Source organism: Crassostrea angulata, chromosome 10 (assembly GCF_025612915.1).
Source record: "Crassostrea angulata isolate pt1a10 chromosome 10, ASM2561291v2, whole genome shotgun sequence".
Taxonomy (NCBI): Eukaryota; Metazoa; Mollusca; class Bivalvia; order Ostreida; family Ostreidae; genus Magallana; species Magallana angulata.
The window spans coordinates 41,958,745-41,979,434 of record NC_069120.1 but is presented as its reverse complement, the minus strand read 5'-3'; the positions used below and the strand labels follow the sequence as shown (position 1 = coordinate 41,979,434).

The 20,690-nt window shown below is 35.5% G+C and overlaps 3 protein-coding genes across 3 annotated transcripts in view; 2 read left to right on the top strand and 1 right to left on the bottom strand.

The window, feature by feature from the left end:
* The first annotated feature begins 1,561 nt into the window (after window positions 1–1,561).
* On the top strand, window positions 1,562–4,282 carry LOC128168084 (uncharacterized). Its single transcript, XM_052834176.1, has 5 exons — window positions 1,562–1,815; window positions 2,336–2,377; window positions 3,016–3,087; window positions 3,302–3,409; window positions 3,825–4,282. The coding sequence occupies exons 1-5, from the start codon at window positions 1,795–1,797 to the stop codon at window positions 3,924–3,926; spliced, it is 345 nt and encodes a 114-aa protein (XP_052690136.1). The 5' UTR covers window positions 1,562–1,794; the 3' UTR covers window positions 3,927–4,282.
* A 2,027-nt stretch (window positions 4,283–6,309) lies between these two features.
* LOC128167659 (17-beta-hydroxysteroid dehydrogenase type 6-like) lies at window positions 6,310–10,591 on the top strand. The gene is made up of 5 exons (XM_052833503.1): window positions 6,310–7,099; window positions 7,584–7,793; window positions 8,981–9,163; window positions 9,489–9,621; window positions 9,864–10,591. Exons 1-5 carry the CDS (start codon window positions 6,889–6,891, stop codon window positions 10,285–10,287), a joined length of 1,161 nt encoding a protein of 386 aa, XP_052689463.1. The 5' UTR covers window positions 6,310–6,888; the 3' UTR covers window positions 10,288–10,591.
* Window positions 10,592–14,041: 3,450 nt separating this feature from the next.
* The window catches only part of LOC128165272 (lysosomal alpha-glucosidase-like), a 16,042-nt gene continuing 9,393 nt past the window's right edge, over window positions 14,042–20,690 (bottom strand). Inside the window, exons 6-20 of the mRNA XM_052829648.1 lie at window positions 20,685–20,690; window positions 20,196–20,327; window positions 19,954–20,064; window positions 19,714–19,827; window positions 19,511–19,595; window positions 19,282–19,399; window positions 18,961–19,094; window positions 18,623–18,774; window positions 18,289–18,437; window positions 17,165–17,249; window positions 16,466–16,647; window positions 16,150–16,238; window positions 15,988–16,037; window positions 15,484–15,633; window positions 14,042–15,390 (exon numbers count right to left, since the gene is read on the bottom strand). The exon at window positions 20,685–20,690 is cut by the window's right edge and continues 233 nt beyond it. Of these exons, the coding sequence (XP_052685608.1) occupies window positions 15,328–15,390; window positions 15,484–15,633; window positions 15,988–16,037; window positions 16,150–16,238; window positions 16,466–16,647; window positions 17,165–17,249; window positions 18,289–18,437; window positions 18,623–18,774; window positions 18,961–19,094; window positions 19,282–19,399; window positions 19,511–19,595; window positions 19,714–19,827; window positions 19,954–20,064; window positions 20,196–20,327; window positions 20,685–20,690 (1,620 nt within the window). The 3' untranslated portion in view covers window positions 14,042–15,327. The remainder of the gene's footprint in view (window positions 15,391–15,483; window positions 15,634–15,987; window positions 16,038–16,149; window positions 16,239–16,465; window positions 16,648–17,164; window positions 17,250–18,288; window positions 18,438–18,622; window positions 18,775–18,960; window positions 19,095–19,281; window positions 19,400–19,510; window positions 19,596–19,713; window positions 19,828–19,953; window positions 20,065–20,195; window positions 20,328–20,684) is intronic.

Genomic DNA, 20,690 nt, shown 5'->3' with positions numbered 1-20,690 from the left:
TCTCCTTACATCAAGTTAGGTTATACTCAGCTAAGATTTCTAGTACTTTCGCACTATTTTTACACTTCGCATTGTGTAAGTTATTCATAATTATTTTTAGAGAGCTCACTGTTACATGGAGATGAAATCTCGAGTCTTTTGTAATGACAATCGGTTTTGACAGTAACCTTATATTCGTTGACCTGGGTCTGTATTAGAGTGGCATGCCATTAACATTTTCCTCATTTCACGTCTCAAAAGATTTCTTGCTTTGGCAAAAAGATACACACAGTGTAGCTTAAAGTTTCATCCATTATCAAAACGTGAATGCAAAATTAGCAGGGGAAAACAGTCGATAATCTCATCACTATTGAAAGAAATCTTTATAGTATTCGGTTTCTCTACATTACATCAATTAAAGCTAGGTTCTATCAACGATAAAACGCTTGCCTGGTCTGTTGATGGTCGGCGTTCGAGTCTCGTCCGCATCGTAGGGGGTCAGCAAGAAGTTCCTAACCGAGCACTTGATGGGGCCCTTATTTTCGAAACCAGTGTCGCTTTTCCGCGATATCTCCTTTTTAGAAAAGTGAGATTTAAGTTCTAATGTGAACTCATCAAAGTTGTATGGCCCCTGAGCTTGGCCAATCTCTAAAATTTATTAAAGAATCGAAATTATGACGTCACCAGTGCCCATGGTAGACACAAGACAAATGAGAGGGAAATCAACAGAATTATTATATCGAGTAATAAATATTGCAGAGAAGGTTTTTATGCTTATGGTATGTCTTTCGTTGATGGGCACTTGGATTTGATTTCAACCAATTATTTTTTTTAAATCTAAACTGCTCTTCATGAATATTTGAGAATAATGCTGGTACCTTATAACACTTGGCGTATCTATCTAAATGCCCGCATGCCGCGGATTGCTCGCCAATTTGGCATTGGTGTTAGATAATTTATCAATTCAATTCTAAGACAACTTCCTTTCTTTTGCCTGAATACAGAAAAGTTAATGAACGAATAAAAACACAATGAACAAACAAACAAACAAAACCAAAGCTCGAACAAACACTATCAGTAGCAGCTTGTATTTTATTTAAATGAAAATATAAGTACACTACATGTAGATAGCACAAGTAATATTTCAAGAATTATTTGAAAATATTTTTGAGAAAAAAAATATCACAGAGACTTTAATGGGATTAAATATGTTGTATATTGGTACATTGTCACTGTAATATAGGGATATTTAATATTAATACACAATCTGATCAGACATATACATGTAATTTTGCTATTCTTCGAAAGTAGAGCAAGCGCAAGTTAAAAATAGGAGAAAATTGAATTTTTATATCAAATATACTAAATAGAGAACTAATTTTGAATTTTAATCATTAGTATTGGTGCTTGAGGACAGGACCAACCCCCACCCCCCCCCCCCCTCCTCCATCCCCCATCCCAAATATCTAGACCTCCAGGATTTTACTAATTTTCCTTTTATGACATATTTATAATCTAATGGATATGAACTTGGTTGTTCACGTGACCCAATTCTATGAAGTTCGTTCATAAAATCAGACTCACCAAACAACGTTAGTCTCGTTCAACCAGACACTCGGCTGTAAATCTCCGTCTCTGCTCGTCGGAGATTTACGGAGACAGCCGAGCGTCTGGTTGAACGAGATTACAAACAACGTTTATTTCTCCACGTTACCCTACTTAAATTGTGACGTCATGAACGTCGGGATATTCCTCGTGGTAAGCAACGATTGCTATCAAGTTGACGTTGCTAAAATATAACCATATCACAGAAAAATGGTGGAGGAGTCGTGGGTGGTGAGTACCTTCCAAATCTTCTACCTTTTCTGAGACTGCTCTGACAACACGTTTGTAAGCATTTGGTTTTACTTGCAAACGTTGTCCGCTTCAATTTTGATGCATTCCAATATTATTCTCTCCAAACACTTTAGATATATCAAGAAACTAATGCTTTACTTACAATGTTAATACGTACATGGTAAATTGTTAACTCAATGGTATTGTTAGCTCTGTCATGCAGGTTAAATAGTGATTTAATAAATATTCGTTGAGTTCCAATTCATTTTTAAATTTTTTCCGTTGATTTCATTCGTGAAATCAAATGTTTCTTGAAGTTCAATTTCTACTAACATATTGTATTTGATTGATAACATCATTTGCCATTCACATATCCTTCTTTCCATGAAAGCCACGAAAATTGATGCCCACAAATATTGGTAAAACCATTACTAGTTAAAATAAAACAGAACTACAAATATTATGTAATAAAATAATGGTTTTTACTACTTCCTTTCTCTATTAATTTCTAATTTTGAAGAACGAAGTCTTGGATTTTGGGGATGAGCCTGTAAAAGATTTGGTAAGTTGTCTGTTATGAGTTGACAGTTAGAATGAAATGCAATATATTATCTTTTCATTTGCTATTCATTATTGCCATGATCTATTCATGGATAACTTGCGTTGTTCAGTGTCCCGAAGGGGCTTCCTTTCCATCGCATGTAAAACGAAGATGCGAAATTGCAATGGCGAAGAAGCGAGAGTCAGACAGAGACATAATGTGTGTCATAATATTGGTTTCGCATGTTCATTCTTCATGTTTAATTACTCTCCTTGGTCCACTCTCCATCCCATATTCTTGTTCTTTTCGATTATATGTCCACTTATGGTCCCTTACAACTGCACAAAAATTCTGTTCAGAGATAATGGTACAAATGAATAGGAAGCGATTGAGCGATGGCTGAAATGGCCCCCAGAGGACCACCATAGCTCACTAGCTTCTTTGCTTCAAGCAAAAATCCAATCGATTTTTATTAAACAAAATACTAATACTTTGGCACTCGAGGTTAAAATACTATATATAATCCAAATACATAGGAAGGTGGCTCATCTTAATGTACTCATGAGAAAAATCTACCTATAAAAAGAAATCATTCGAATATCGATACATATGTAGAAAGATAACACCTGCAATGGTTAATAGTATACTTCATTTTGCAGGCGACCAGACTGGCCATCTTCAAATTCGACTACAGTTGGGCGGACATGGTAGAGAAGGAAGAAAAACGAAGGGTAATTACATATTGGATTAATTTCAGTTGCAAAGAAAAAAAAAGACTTTCAAAGTTTCTGCACAAGACTTTAAAGATTTATTCTTCGAAACCAGAATTAGATATATATATATAGTTATAAAATCTCTCTCTCTCTCTCTCTCTCTCTCTCTCTCTCTCTCTCTCTCTCTCTCTCTCTCTCTCTCTCTCTGTTTTACCTGGTCCGTATATTTCAGGGTAAACCAGACATCCCCGAGCGGTGGCCGGACCACATCCCTGACTGGATGAGACTGACAGAAATGATGCCCTCCCTCAAACGCCGACCCAAACTGACCAGTTCTATGGTAGGGGGCTTCTCAAGTCTCAAAGCGGCAGACTTATTACCTTTCTAATCTACTAAGAAATTATGAATATAACATTTTTATCCAGCGGTAAATAATTTTTTTGAATGAAAAAAAAAATCAACATTTTCTATCTCTAAAAATCAAATTAATTTGAAATTTTGAATATTTTTCTATGTATCAACACCAGCCTCTTCATTTTCCTTTTTAAGTCTTATATTTTTTTTGTAATGGCCTGCATTATCCAATCGTTTTAACTCAACATTATGTACATTTAGAAAATACCCCTGTCCTTAACGAAAAATACGACATTTATGAATCTGAATTTATGAAGGACACTACCTTTGATTGGTCGATGTCGTTGATCTTTCATCAACTTATTTTCCTTACTGAATTCTGAATATTATTCATTTGACAGAAAGGAAACATTAAAAACATGAGTTCCTCCTCCGAGATTGTGTGGATGAAGAGGGAGCCCCCACCCACGCGCATTCGTATTCTTACACGTGCCAGGAAGTAGGTTGGGTTCAGCAAAGGAGAGCATACACAGAATATCAAATCGAAACTCATGTGAAACTTTTTTATGACTTTTTATGTACATACACATATTTCTATTTCATAATTATTTTGGTTTTAAGAAATAATCCATGTACTTTTGTCTCGTAGGAATTTTAGTTTTTATTAATGTATTTTTATACCATTATACATTTTGAAATAATAATTCGATGGTTTTTAAAGCACTGACTTGGATACAACTCATCTCATGACAATCAAGTATAAATCATGATAAAACTTTAATGTGAAAAACCTTATAAATCACGGAAATAACAAAGATGCTGTTACGTTTAAATGTTGCTGTTTTAATTTTGTAAATTTGCCAAAATAAAAGTTTGAATTCTTTTTCTAAAAATGTTGTATTAAAGAAGATAACATCGACATAGAACTATCTCAAATTTAGAGCAAGAAACAGCTAGAGAAGTCTGCATTTTACAAAATTTGCAACTCTCAGACGTATTCATATATACAAGAGTTGTCCGACTTTGCCCAATATTTCCTCATAGTCTTGAGTTCCAAAATTGCACATAAAAATTTAATGAAAAAGAAATTAACAAAACATGACTAATTGTATCAAAATGTGCGGATTAAGGGAACAAAGTTTACGTCCGTAAAAATTTTTCGAGTTCCAGAAGAATATTTTCAAGCGATTCATGTAAAGTACGGTAAGGCGAAACTTGCAGTACTTGCAATTCATTCAGACTTTGAAGTGGTGTACTTAGCAATCTCTTACGTTTTCGAGATTGTATCAGCTCACATGACTCTTATTAGTAGTTAAAGGTGCATACTTCAGTGCAAAAAGTGAAGGACAAATCATCATAAAAACCATCTCTCTCTCTCTCTCTCTCTCTCTCTCTCTCTCTCTCTCTCTCTCTCTCTCTCTCTCTCTCTCTGTATGTGAAAAAGGTGAAGTTTGTTATCTAAACCTTTTTAGTTGCCAATAGTTCTTAAACACACTTAAAAAAATAAAACAAGCAATTAAACAAATCATATTTTTATTTTATTTCATACGTCAAAAATAAAACATACATAGAAAATGTTTGAAAGCCTGTATTCAGAAAGAAAAAAAAAAGAGTAGTAAAAAAGAAAAATAAATGTCAAAATTTATGCTTTTTTTTTTAAATTGGAAAACCCCGGTTTGCACCAGCAAGTCGCCCCGACCCCTACAAGTACACTCTGATTTCGTTTTCGTTTCTCGGGATTCGGACAATTGATTCTTTGTTCATCCAATCTAATGTGCGCGATGGAAATTTCACGTTTCACCCAAATTTACCGCAAGAACATTTCGACTAGATACACGCAGGGTGAATAATTTCATATCTAGGTCATAAATTTCGTCAAAGCAAGACCCCGATACAGAAATTAGGACATTCTATCACCAGGACCGATCCCTGAGGGGTGAATAGGTATTCAGGAATGAATGGTCCTCAAGTCGAAAAAGTATATCACACTATCTTGAAATTAATTTGTACATGTACTGGAATTGTTCGTAATGTAGAAATCTGCATAATTGCACAGGACAGTTTGAAAATACCAACACCTCTTCCCTATCTCTTTCATTCAAACTCCATCATGGGTAAAATTTACAGCAGAACTTTACATTCAAATCTGTATTTTCATATTAACCATAATGCAAATCATTAGTACGCTATATATATATATTCCCCATTTAATTAAGGCCGTTGATTTATAGTAACCAAAATGTATAACATTTTCTCTGTTAGCTGATTGGGTCTTCATGGTGTTGTATACTCAATAAGCAACGTAGAAATTCATAGAAATGATTAGTCTTCTTGATTCATTATTATATATTAAATTTATGAAATCAAAATAAATGTAAAAGAAGACACATGCAAATGACCCAGTCAACAAAATGACCATTACAAACTTACAAGGGGAGGGGTGGCTTCTTCCTTTTTTTTTTGGGGGGGGGGGGGGGTGTAATATTGTCATTTTCCCAGCTGCACCCAAACTTGGAACTTTGGACCCCAGGTGCACACGAGGACCTAAAACAAAGAATGACAGTAAACGATTTGTAGTGTATTTGGACAAATCACGATAAAACCATTACTGTTTGAAATGGACGATTTATGAATTTATATTGGATTATAGCTCCTAGTTCTCTCGTGAATAATTATACTGGTTAGAAGCATTGCACGCAACATTAATTAATATGCATATGTAAATTAATCTCCGACTTATACATAAGTCCCGTGTTTATTTACAAATTAATACGATTTCAGAACTGTGAACTATGTATTTACCTGTTTACGGTCAGTTTGATTTAAATTGAAAACATGGAATTACGGCGCCTAATCCCTTTAAATGACACCGGATTCGATTTATTATTGTCAAACAGAATGGGAATAGTAGTCCACAGTCGACGACGACGAGCTTCCTGATTTGGTCACTGATAACCAAAGACAACTTGCCGTGTTTTGATTGACTCGTGTTTACTTTCGGGATCGCTTGAGCAGTATAAGAAACAGTTGCTTTAGGTGTGAGTTATATTACGTGTGCGCGGTGCGCGCGCTCTCTCTCTCTCTCTCTCTCTTTCTTTATCCCATTGACCAGTGACTGACAATTAATACACAAGTATCTCTTGCTTAATGGACGCCCGGTGGGTGTTGAAATTCCTTATATGCCACAGCGTTAAAAACGGCGGGAGCGTAAGGCAGTGATTTACTCAGCTCATGCGAACAAAAAAGATATACAGCGCATGAAAAACCGAAAAAAGGGACAATGCTTATTTACAGTGCCTGGTGTGATACGCTAGGATCAAAGTGAAAGAGTTTTACATACGTATACATGTATAAATGAACTGACCCAGATAACGAAGACTGAATCAATGTTCTGTGCATGTTAGAGGAGCTTTAAGCAGTACCCTTTGGACTCTTCGGCGACACGCAATATCGCCAACCAGAAAAATGCCAACCATAAGGAAAATTGGATATTATACGACACTTTCGGTTTTATTAATTTTCTTGATCAGGGCTTGTTTTCCATTACTTGTGTTCATTCAGGAGACTTTATCTACTTGGAGTTTGGTCACTGCACTTTGTTTGGGTCTGGCGTTAATTCTCATACCTTGGCCCAGGGGAACGGTCTCACCAGAGGACAAGGCTGTTTTGATTACGGGTAAATATTCATCTTGAGGAGCAAACATTGAACCTCTTGATAGTTTATGACTGATTAAAAATCTTTTTTAGGTTGTGAAGATTCGCACAGGTATTCTCGAGTCTGACAAAATTTATCACTGTTTATTTCGCTTGATGTCAGGTTCACCAAGGCACGTCGTAAATTTTAGGAGATTGAATATCTCTATCCCCAAGATAAAAACCATTACCCCCAAACAAGAAAAATCTGGCATGCAATTGCCAAATCTCCGTTCTTCCTGTGTAAATCGCCCAAGTGCCATTAATATGACTTTAAATCTCTTTAATCAACAACCCGTATATTACTTTACTTTTAAAAAAATTATTTACAAGTCTTGAGGACATATTTGGGTTCACTGCCTTGTGCTATAAACAAATATTGATACTGAATATATGCATCAAAACATTCACAAACTTAATATGATATTTAATTGAAATTAAAGTTTCTTTTGTATTATATATTTTAGGTTGTGACAGTGGCTTTGGGCACAGTTTGGCCCTGAATCTGGACAGACAGGGCTTTACTGTTTTCGCTGGTTGTCTGTTTTCGGACCGCGAGGGCGCAAGAAGTTTGAAAGAAAATTCCAAAAACATCCAAGTGGTACAACTGGACGTGACTGATGATTGGCAGGTCCGGAAGGCCGTCCAGACCGTCAAAGAAAATCTGAACGGAAAAGGTGAGAGTTCCGGAGAAAGTAACTAAATAATTATCTACAAATCAATGAAAAAAAACCTTTCACATATCATTTATAGTCGTTTGTTAGAAATCGAATTAAAACCTGACGTCTATTTTGCTGCTACATTAGACAAATCTAATCTCTTTTTTTCGGGGTTTAATGTTAATGTAATTTGAAAAACGAGAATTTCAAATGGCTGTACTTTATAGCAGACATAAAATACCCTTATCGTTTGGGGGTTTGACGCTATGAAATTTGTTGAGCTGTTCAACCTTAAACTCAAACGTGTAAACAACGTATTTTGCACCCATCTACCGTATATATATCCATTGAATATGAACAATGGAGTGGGGACGATATATATATATATATAATAGTAAGTTCACCATCATATATCCTTACGAAACATCTTCACATTTAACAAAAGTTGGTTCCATGCTGTCTTAACACCAATAAGTGTGGGAAAGGTTTGCCTATGAATTATTCATTTATCAAACATCAAAACAAACGAACGTGAATCGCATATATGTACCTACTTTGTGCAAGTATGGATAGGGAATACGAAATAGACAATCTATCATTGCCAACGATACATCAGTTTTAAAACGTGAAATAGATACCAAAAATTCCATGGAAACAAACTTTTTTGTTATTTGCTCGAGAAACGTCACGAAGAGATGTTTTGCAAACTTTTTTTCTGGAAAGATTCAAGATAGCGGAACTGTGCGCGGTTCTTGCATCAAGATTTGTAAAATTATACCTACTCTGCGAGGAAAAGTTCGCCGGTGCAGTTAATCGGAAAAGCTTTTTAAAAAGGAATTTGTTTCAGTAATAAGCTAACATTCCGAGTTATATACATCCCATTAGATGAGCGAGTCATTTAATTGTCCAATTCCCTCCGTTAACTTTCTATCCGAGCATTGGTTTATTAGTTTAAAATATTTGCTTTAGCCCTGAAACACAGGAAAAATCAATATGATGGACCCATAAAAATCTTTATTAAATACAGAATATCATTAAAAAAATACAGACTCAAAGGGTAATAATGATGTAATTGCACGAAACATTTGTTTAATTATTTTATTTAGAAAACCATAACAAACTTATCAGGTTATGGTTCTCATTTTCCCGATTTTTTACTTTTTCTCCAATTTCTTAAATTATTCTGTCTGTCTTAATCTGTACAGTTCTGTGGGCTCTGGTGAACAACGCTGGCATAGCAACGTTCCAGGAAATAGAATGGTGCTCCGTCACGCAATTCCAACAGATAATGGACGTCAACGTCATTGGCGTTGTCAGGGTTACCAAAGCGTTTTTGCCGCTTCTACGCGGAGGAGAGGGGCGTGTGATTAACGTGGCTAGTCTGGCAGGTGAGAAATAGAAACTGGAATCAAATCTCTGATGAAACCACCATGACGCACTCACACAATAAAAATAAACATTTGTTATATCGATTTAACTCTTGGTACTATATGTGTCTTTTATTGCCTGTAATATATACCATACTCTTAGTAATATTGTACTATAAATGGAAAATGGCATAGGCATTTATACTGAGATATGTAATGATTTATGCACGGCATTTGAAAGTGAAACTGGGACAATGTACTTTCAAATGTTGGTAACCTGTGTATCTGCATGCATTACGTAATTCTGGAACTACTTTCCTAATCCGTCTTTCTCGTGTCTTTGAAGGTCGTTTTACAGTTCCTGCCTTTGCTGCTTATTCCATGTCAAAGAAAGCTTGTATAGCATTTTCTGACGGACTCCGACAAGAAATGGCCAAATTTGGGGTCAAGGTCATCACTATAGAACCCGGATTATATAGGTAAAATTTCACTTGCGCTTAAAGAGCACTGCAATATTTTCATATTTTTAAAGTTTTACTAAGTAAAAGTCATAAGATATTGACCTTTCTGGGAACTCTTTGTAGATAACACCGGTAGCTTTTTTTAATCAAGTTCAAAAGAGGTTAACTACGTGACCAGCATTCTTGACTGTTATATAGTGAACAACTGGGACCCTAACGCTGTCGTCTTATGCTAACTAATAGTAATCGTCTTTTTGTAGAACTCCAATCGTTGAATCGGATTATCTTATAAATGCCAACCGGAGGTCGTGGGCAGAGACTCCTTCAGAGGTCAAGGAGGTTTATGGAGAGGAGTATTTCGATGCGTTCTGTAAGAGCATCAGCTTGCACATGCGCCGCGCACGTAGCAACGTTGGGGAGGTCGTCAAACAAATGGAAGAGGCCGTTACATCGGCCAATCCAAAGCATCGTTACGTACCGTACTGGATGTCGGATTTAAGGGCAACTATTCTGGGTGCACTGTCGGATGAAACTAGGGATAAGTTTTTCCTTAGCACGTACAAACTGCCAACAAAACCAGCTCAGGCACCCAAAAGTTTTTCCCGGCAAAACTCCCATTCGCCAACTTTTAACCTTACTCTGAAAAATGTATTCAGACAAAATTCTGAGTCTAAAAAACCTTAAAAGACATTGGACAATTTGGGGGGAATTTTTTCACACAGACAATCCGTCTAGGATATTAAAGCCTGCAGTTTTGAAAATGTTTGAATTCACAACACAAACAAACAATTTGAAGATTAATATGTTGTTGTTGGCCAACCTTGTGGTTCAGGTGTGCTTCAAAGCAACGCGTCTGTTTACCTGTAAACATTTCCTTTTGAATCATTTGTTTTTTAAATATCACTGGCAATGTTGCGTCATTTTTTAAAATCTTGGTTGTCTCTGTTTCTGCGTTGTGTATATATTTCAACACTGATAAAATCGGTGTACTATCAAGGCGTATTACATAGTTTGTCGGTTTGTTTATTTTATAAAAAGTTATGATAATCAATGCATTTTATATTATGTACGGGTTTTAATATTGATCAATCATTTTATGTTTTTACTTATATTCATAAATATTTAATTCTTTTATAACTCGTATTTTTAGGTTTAAGTTTTCCCGGAGTTTAATCTACGAAACTCTTGGATGTTTTGCTTTTAGCTTTAGCATGATATATACCTTGTACTTTCATTATCAATGAAAATTAAAACAAAATGTCATTTTATTGTTTAAAAATTAAATAAATTTAGTTACATGTGACCTTTTCCTTTTCGCATTTTTTTTTATACGGTTACTGACAACCAAAATATTAGGATTTCGCTTTAATCCATGAAATTCTGGCTGAGGATTTGATTACACAGAGGGCTAATCTTGTAAGGATGTTCACGCCAGACACAAAGATCTGAATGGCAGGCCCTGAATGTATACATCTCCGATACTTTAAAAATGTTTGCGTTTTTGTCTTTTGTGTATACTAGTATATTGTAATTGGGAGGGGATCAGGAGAATACTAGAGCTGATGGAGGCCAATTCTCCGTGTATTCAGCTGCTTAATGAAACCTATTGGGTTTTGTTACTTGTGTGTTATCTGCACAACAGTTTTTGGATATAAAACATATGGCGTCTTTACATTGCTGAAACAATTTACAGAGGGGGAATCTCAAATTGCACGACCAAAAGATGTAGCGATTTGACTAGTAACACGAGTTTCTGTCGTCTATTATATGCTAGTTCATACATCAATGAACCTAGTAAGACAAAATACATGGTCGATTTATAACTGTATGATTGGTGTAGTATCAGGATAAGGCAATTTTTAAAAGACCAAAAGCGTATTGAGACGAATGCTCCGTCGCATAACACGCGGTTCAGCTTGCACTACTTCACATAACACGCTATCGCGCCAATACAACTTCACTTAGATTTCGCACTTGCGATAACACATACTACGCTAAACGTAGCTTATAAATACAACTTGGCATAACGAGTTCGCACAACCGCATACAATATAGCAATTATTATTAGCGATAGTCCTCGCGCTTTGCGATAGCACAACGGCGTGTGGCATGAAGTTTGTTAGCGGGACGGTGTATTGTATAAGTTTTTGTGCGCGCTACGGCGTGAAAAGTGAAGTTGCATTGCACGTGAAAGCATGTGGGAGGGGGGTTTAATGCAGTGGTGTTGTCTTGATACAAAGCTATACATGTATATAGTCTGTCTAAATTATTGTTTGTTTTCATTTGGTCGATTTTCACATAAAAACACATAACTGTGAAAGAGGTACAATTGAAATCGATGAAAGGGAAAATATCAAAGATATCTTCAATGAAACACTATTATTTTTTACTCGGAAAAATTTATAGAAACGAAAATAGATTTCGTACAGAAATTTATAATGGGAAATGTTGACACATGTTTTTATTCGATAGTCACTTCGAAGATCCAGCACAATTTCTTGGTACTTTTATGTCAGTTGCAATGCAAAATTCCATTTTTTAGCTGTGAATTGACAAGCTAGAGGGGGGGGGGGGGGGTTAAATGAAAAATCTTGAACTTTTTTCACACTTCTGAATAAACATCATTTGAACCCTGTGGTTTTTATAGATATCAAGTAATTAAGCTAAATGTGAATTGAGGTTATCTTGGGACAGAGAATTGTCACGTTTTCGAACATTTTATGAATATCTGAAAGGACGTGTTGTGATTTTTTGCAACGCCAAGGTAATTTTTTGGTCCTATATTTTGACACCATTTACACAAGGGTGCACCATTCAAGCAGTGATTTCAAGTAAGAGTCAATGCACATGTATGTAAAAAGAATTTTAAAGGACAGAATATATTTGCAAGGAAATTTTCAAGTAGAAAAACAATGCGGATCAGTCACTATCCATCATCTCTAATACTCTATACACACAGGTTAATGATATTTTACTTATCGAAAAAAAATCGCAACAGAAGTTTTACGGAAGTCATATGCATGCTTTTGTCCACGCAGTCATTAGTGTCATTCTAATTTAAATAGAATGATACTGAAAAGAATTCTTATCCCATCTAGAACTCAGTCTGACTAAAGCCAGCCCCTACTAATTCACTTCGTTGTACAACGAAGTGAATTAATAGGGGCTGGCTTTAGTCAGACTGATCTAGAACTCTATTACAAAATGGTCTGAACATAATGTCCTTTACAAACATTTAGATTATTGATAATCAAAATTTGTACATGACAACGTTGTCATGTACAAATTTTGATTATCAATAATCTAAATGTTTGTAAAGGACAATAAGAAACATTAATCGTGCATGTACACGACATTGGTAATGTTTCACTTGCACTATTCTCAGTTGCGTAAGAAATAAGGACAAGTGAAATGGTACGACCCCGGTCTTTCTTATGTAAATTGATTTATTAAAGACTCGTCTAAGGTTACAAGCTACAAAACAACTCTAATAAATTCAATCCGTAAAGAATGTATTAGTTGACACCGTTTTCATAATGTGGAGACTGTAAAGAACTTGTGTTATGAAATACGATGAACTTGTTTTTTATTTAAATTACCGACCTTGATTCACTCCGCACAGTTTCTTAGGTATTTGATAATAAAATATTAGTTTGAGATCTTTTGCAAATGAAAGTTCAAGAGGTATATTACCATACATGGACACATTTTTATTCGATTTGGTTTCGAATGTCGATCATTGCATCATTTGGTCATGGACTACACCAACAATGGTGCCCTCAGTATTAGAACACTAAAAAGATATTCCAAAATGTAAACAAAAAAATGACTGCTGTGTCTTTCAGAAAGCAACTTTGTATTATTTTTGTGTCTTGATTTTAATTCTGCGACTCATTTTGCCGCGGATGTGAAACTGCTCTTCTTCTGGATAATAAAAGAATCCAACACGAGGCTTTGTGCACAGTTTCTATAGAATGGGAGAATCCAGAAAAGTTCTGCTGCTGAAAACCTTGTCGATTATGTCGCGTGATATTTCATTCCAAAACTCAAAGTCTGGGATATAACCGACAAGGAAGAGTAATCAACATTATTAAAAATATACTTTTAAGTCTTCATTGATTTTAACCTTTTATGCATTGACTGAAAGGGTGGTGTCTTAAACTGAAATTCTACGAAATTTAGGACATTTTCTTAGTTAGATCCTCATTGAATTTTTATGACTAACTTATTTTTCTACAAATAATGATAAGAGAATCAAGAACTATGACGATTGTGTCTTTGGGTGCAGTGTAAAAGAAGGCTCAGCAGAGACACAAGATGGACTTTGGACTGTTAGCTGACAAAAAAAAACCGGGTCTTCGAGAAACAATCCTAAATCCATGTACAAACTTTCCTCCCCAGAATATAAATTGGACAGTTACAAAAGGAAAGACAAAAATGTAGAAATATACTTTAATCGATTATTTTAAACAGATACATTGTGCTTATCAAGCATAACAAGTGATAGAAGTAAAAACTATATAAGTCAGGGGTAACAAGGGAAAGTAAGGGGGGCTAAGGAAAAGAGCCATTTTTGTTCTGAACACTACACTGTGACATACTGCCCCTAGAGGCTGCATAGCAGGCTTGAGGAGGCAAGAGAATACTACATAGAAGCTTAAAGCTTAAGAACACACTAAACATTGACTAGCACCAATTGTTAAGATTGATTATTATATACATGTATCTAAATCAGATTGTGCATCAACACCATACAATCATTTAACCACAATCCAGTTAATAAACACAATATCAAGCAGTCACATATTGAAAACACTTGAACTACTTTCTTCAGAAACAAAAATGATGAATTAGAAATGAACAAAAATATACTGCAAACCAACTTTCATTGCTTGAAAATTTCACAAGGTTTGTGACAACTAAGCTGTTATACAGATAAAAATATTGCCCTGGACCTGTCCTGTATTGTTTCTCCTCTTTGTTCAAAATTATCTTCATTTGCTTTGACAGAAAAAATAAGATAATATTTGTACTTTTAGTTGTAAACCAGTCTATCACTGATAAATTGTTGCACCAAATAAAAGTAGGCTTACACTATGCACTAAAACATTTGACAAAATTTGGCATTGAAACAAGTTTATCAGAAAAATAATTGACTATGACTTAAAAATGAAATGGGGTTATCTGTGTGTCATTTTATGCATGCAAGCAAAAGACCAACAATTTGTTATCTGGAAAGAAAACGGTCAATCAATTACCCATATCTGAAAAGCCAATAGTCTCTTTTTTAATGGAAGACTGTTTATAAACAACCTTGAAGGAATGATAGAAATGGAATGGGAATCTGATGAAGCATACAAATTAAAACATATACAGTAAAACACGCTTATAACAGTGCTGGGGATGGGCGATTTTACTTCGTTATAAGCGTAATTCGTTATATCCGTGAAGTTTACAGCATGTAATAAAGTCTCAGGGAATGAAAATCACTTTGCTGTAAGCGTCAATTCATTGTAAGCGTGTTCTCTATAACCATGTTTTACTGTATACTACAGGGGTCTGTTCAACAGAGCAGGCACTCAAGAGTGCTTGAATTGTTTTGGAGATATAGGGAATTTTTGCAAGCACCCATACTGCTGAGCAGGCCTCAAATATACACATTCAAACTAGGATGGAGGATCATCCATGTACTGCCTTCCATCCATCAACATTCTCCACCAGAATTTACATCCACTTGACAGAAAATGGCTTCAGTAGATCCACCAGTGGGATACTAACTGTCAATGTCTACAAGTAAAAAGAGAATTCAACAAAGTGAACATTTCTGTGGAAGAATGGCTTGTTGTCCAATGAACCAGTGTAAATCAAAGTAAGTAGTACCTTAACTGGCGAGTTGTACTGGAACTGAGCTCCTTTGCCGTTGACTGTGACAGATTTTGGTGTCACTACCATTCCATACACAGTTAACTTGTCCAGAGTCATCTTCTCTCCTGTGTACCCTGCCTTCATCACTTCAGATGACACAAAGTTCTGTTGAATGAAAATAACTGTTAAATGTACAGTTCAGAAAAATCAAATTTAAAAGATGTTTAAGGTTTATCATTCGGCTGTGCACTTGCATAAATTTGCTTCTGTGATCATTATTTTCCCCCCAAAAAATCCAAGGAATAGTTATAAAGCACACGTTTTCAACATACATTGCAAGGCAAAATATGACAGAAATTTACTTCAATTTGACAGTCTTATTGTCTTTGATGTCAGTGAGAGTTATCTCACTTATTAAAGAGTCACTTCACCTTAAGTTCTAGTATAGTATATTTCTATAAAGGAGAAGAACAATTCAATGTTTAAATTACAGGAGATAAAAATCCAAAAAGACTTTACCTTGCCTGCAGAGAACATGATCATGTTGAAGACCCCGCTGTCATGTGTACCTGTCAGAACAAACACTTGCATATAGTAAAATAAACATGATGTACATCAACCATACAGATAGAAGGTCCTCTATAAGTATATACCAGTATCTGAGTATACTGTGGTCATTACCTATAGTCTCTCCATCATCCCAAAACAAGCCTCCATTGGCCTGCCCTGATTCATTCAGAGCCACAAGAAGTCGAAAGTTATTCTTGCGACTGAAACAAAAAAAATGATCACTCTGTGACAATGAGGTTATACGAATTATTTTAACATTCTAAGATAAGTACTGGTATTCATTGTAATTTCTATAAATACATTCCTTTATAACTTTAAATTTCAGACTACCAGTAGTCTAGTCAATGTAAGACCCAAAGAGTTATCTTTCTTCGTAATTTGTTACAAGATAACGGAGGGCTTGAGAAAATTAATTAGTTCATTTCACCTTTCCGTTGTGGTCATTGCTGGTTCCACCATTGGTAGAATGTTTCCTCCTCTAACATACAAGTTGATCTGACTCAACGGGGCATTCACTTTTATCCTGGATCCACTCCCCGTTATTTTCAATCCAGTGTAAAAGTCGTACCAAGCACAGACTGGGAAGTAGGTGTTCAAAGCAGTTGTGTCCTTTCAAGACAATAATTAACAGCAATTAAACCTTTAAATTTATAATTAAAATAGCAGGGGCTGATTTATTATGGTCATTATATAAAAAATCATATCAATGAAAGCTTCCATTAAAGGCAAAGGTCATTATCCAGGAGAAATAAGAACGCCATGGTTCACCGTAAAACAAGAAAAGGGAAATAATACTCTGAACCCACTAAATACTGACCCTCAATACAAACTATTGATGCAAGATATAGAACTCTTGTTCAAATATTGCCTCTGCTGGGGTTTGAATCCAAGTCATCTGGCATGCTCATCCTGCACTCTATTGATTGAGCTAAATGGTTAACCCACTAGCCAGAGCTAGTAGGAATGCAATATATCAGACCCTACCACACTTCTATGAATCTTTTAACTCGAAGCTAGTTCAATATTTTGTGGCAGTAAGAGGATGACATGCATTTCATATACAAGATATTTTTCTACTCTCCGTATGAGTGTGCAGTTTGTGTTCAGCGGATTGATTCAGTCTCACCTTGGTCAGTACGGGCGTGATCATTAGAGCTGACCCCCACAAGAACTGGTCATCAATAATGTAGGTGTTAGTATCCTCAGGAAACCTGTCAACAACAAAAAATTCAGATTTTGCTGTACTCCATTGACTCACAGCTCGATCATTAATTGATAAGCCTCACTTTGTGAGTCTATTTCTGAGGGGGAAAATCCAACCGCTGTTCAAATACCGCATAATGACTGCCATATACTGTAAATTCCTGATATCATTGAGTACTTAATTTCGTGATCCCGCTGTTTTGTATCAAATTGCGAGAAAAAACATCGCAAGTGCGGTGCATTTATCCATATTTCATATACATGTAGTTCCCAACTCTCAGAAATTAATGGCGAGATTTTTAAATCTGCGAGGGGTGCCTCTCGCAATTTTACGTGGATATAAATTTCTGGTGTTTAATTAGAATTTACAGTTTACTTGTAAAACTTCTTTGGAGAATTTACTGAAAAGTGAGAACTTTTACCTGAATTTATATAAACTTAATTAATCTTTCAGATTTATTTAAAAACATCTCTCCCCCTAAAAAAACCTTGATAATACAGAGACACCTTTACAGTCATTAATTTGGTCAGTGTAAATAACTATTAAATTGATGAACAAAATAAAACTAGTTACTTCCTCTACACCATGCTACAGAAATTCTTATACAAGTATTTAAGACCTATATTTTTTGTTCTTAATGGAACTTGTAGAACACTTACTTAATTAAAGAATAGGGGTCTAGCCACCATCTCCCCCATGTTTATAATGAAACTTGAGAAACACTTACTCAAAGAAAGGGGTCTAGCCACTGTCTCCCCCATGTTAACAATGGAACTTGTGGAACACTTACTCAAAGAATAGGGGTCTAGTCACTGTCTCCCCCATGTTAACAATGGAACTTGTAGAACACTTACTCAAAGAAAAGGGGTCTAGCCACTGTCTCCCCCATGTTAACAATGGAACTTGTGGAACACTTACTCAAAGAATAGGGGTCTAGCCACCGTGTCCCCTATGTTTATAATGGAACTTGTAGAACACTCACTTAAAGAATAAGGGTCTAGCCAGTGTCTCCCCAATTTTTATAATAGAACTTATGGAACACTCACTCAAAGAATAGGGGTCTAGCCACCGTCTCCCCCATGGCGTTAGACTTGTGGAACAGAGTGTAGAGGTAGGGCAGCAGAGAGTATCTGACACTGAGGGCCGTTCTGGTTGAGTTCTTCATGGCATCACTGAACACGGCCGGGTCCTGGGGCTGTAATAGAGAGGGTATTGATTTGTAATATATGGTATTCAATGTTATTTGTTGATAAATGTTTAATAATATAGAATTGAATATAGGTCATCATAAGACATTTCAGTTTTTTAATTTTTTTTTTATATCCCAAAAGTACCTTGACTTTTTAAAATTTAATTGATATGTGCATAAAATTTTTTTACCTTCTTTCCAAGGTCATTGTGGTTTCTGGAGAAAGGATAAAAAGCCCCAAGCTGCTGCCATCTTTGACAAAGCTGTTCTGTAGTGTCGTCATGGAAACCACAAATGTCAGCACCAATCATAGATATTCCAAACATGTTCATATTCAGCATTTCTAAAAAGGAAAAATAAAAGGTGAGAATTGAAATAAACATGGAAATATTTTCAGGTCAGTCTTTCCCCTACAAAAACATAGGCATACACAAACATTCAATGTCAATGCAATATTGTCATGATTTACATTCAAGACTTTTTGTTGAAGACAATCTTGCTTCCATCAGTAAATAACACAAAGTCTTACCAGGTATAGATAAAGCCATATCCTCATAGCGTGCAAAGTTATCCCCTGACCAATGACCTCCATAATGACCTTGACCAGCAAAGGTGGAGCGTGAAATAATGAAAGGTCGTTTGGCTCTGGTTGTCTTTAAAGCCCTTCAATATACAGTATGCATTAATAAATTATACATTATACATTATACCTAGATATGCTAATAAAATAGCTATATATAAAGAACTGGAAAGTCATCAGTGTAATTGTCTCAATATGATATTTCTCATTTGTTTCATGGATTGTTTTAACCATTTGAAATGTTATATATATACAGTTAGATGTACTGACTGGTATGTTGCCATGGTTTCTGTGAAACCATACAGGTCATGGACATTATAGGTCAAGGAGAAGTTCTGCTGAGCTGAGGAACATATGGTCCTGGAGTTCAGATGACCCCCTAGAACAGCTTAAAATAAAACAAACTCTTACTGCAACAGTCTTAAAACATAATTTAAATCAAGCAGTATGAAAATCATTAAATATATGTACCAATACTCCAAATTGTACATAACTTTACCTGGCACATATGGAGGATTGTCATATTTGTTTCCAGGGCAACCAGTCGATGAACCATCATAGAAGTTAGAAAGTTCATTCATATCCTGTGTGAAAAAAAAATTTAGATTCTTTACATTTCAAGCAGTATCCTTTCAATTTTCTTCCCAAATATTCTCTGAATAATTGAAATATATTGTCTGTAGCATTTTAAGTAAAACTTACAATCCACATGCCATCAAACTGGACTTGATCGTGGAAAGCTTTGGTCATTTGTGTCCAGTAATCGTAGGCCTTTGGGTTGGTGAAATCGGGGAACACTACATCTCCTGGCCAGACCTTGAAATTAGATATTTCAAAGATTTTCTCAAATTATTTTCCACCATTTGAGTTTATAAGGCATCTCGTATTTTTCTAACAGCTATCTAGCATCTAATTTTGTATCTAATTTATGAACTTCATTACCCTGCCAACCAGTGGAACTCCTTTGCTGTCTTTGATCCAGATGTCCATCTTGGTTCCTACATCATAGGGAGGATAAGGGGAAGAACTCTTCTTATTACCAATTCCAGGATCCTAACACCATATAGAAGGGAGATTGATAAAGTAATCCCAATAAACTCACCAAAAGTTACATTTCTAATAAAATAAAAAAACTTCAGAAAACAAGAGCTATCCGCAAATTGATTTTAAATATAAGTACATACCACAATTATGACGTAATGCATCCCCATGCTGTGTAGAGTGTTCACCATCCCCGCCTGGTCTCCAAATTTTGATTTTCCTGTCGTAAAGTCTTTAAATTCATCCATGTAGTCTATATCATTCCACTGTGTGTCCTTCAGTAGTTAAGATATAAGTTATTATATATTGTCATCCACAAATCTCATTTAATGATGCATATTGTAACAAACTTTTATTATAATCATCCAAAGCTTACAATTTGTTATACTATTGTCGACTCCCATGCTTGTTTTAGTCACAACCATACCTCACGTTTTATAAAACATCTACATAAACCATTGTCAGACATAGAATACCTAATTATCATAAGTGATTACAGGTTTTTTTTATGTAATGGGGGCTCCATTCTATTCAAAAATCAGAAGCACTGCATTTTCTGTGAGCATATAATAGAAATATTTCAATGACTGCATTCAATGTAGAAGTACTGCTTGAGACAAATATAAACAGACCTGGGG

Excerpts from the sequence above, each read along its gene's own strand:
- LOC128168084 (XM_052834176.1), top strand. The coding sequence starts at position 1,795 with ATGGTGGAGGAGTCGTGGGTG. Across the intron at positions 1,816-2,335 it reads TGGTGGAGGAGTCGTGGGTG|AACGAAGTCTTGGATTTTGG; the intron begins GTGAGTACCTTC and ends CTAATTTTGAAG. Across the intron at positions 3,410-3,824 it reads CCAAACTGACCAGTTCTATG|AAAGGAAACATTAAAAACAT; the intron begins GTAGGGGGCTTC and ends TTCATTTGACAG.
- LOC128167659 (XM_052833503.1), top strand. The coding sequence starts at position 6,889 with ATGCCAACCATAAGGAAAATTGGATATTATACGACACTTTCGGTTTTA. Across the intron at positions 9,164-9,488 it reads TAACGTGGCTAGTCTGGCAG|GTCGTTTTACAGTTCCTGCC; the intron begins GTGAGAAATAGA and ends GTGTCTTTGAAG. Across the intron at positions 9,622-9,863 it reads ATAGAACCCGGATTATATAG|AACTCCAATCGTTGAATCGG; the intron begins GTAAAATTTCAC and ends GTCTTTTTGTAG.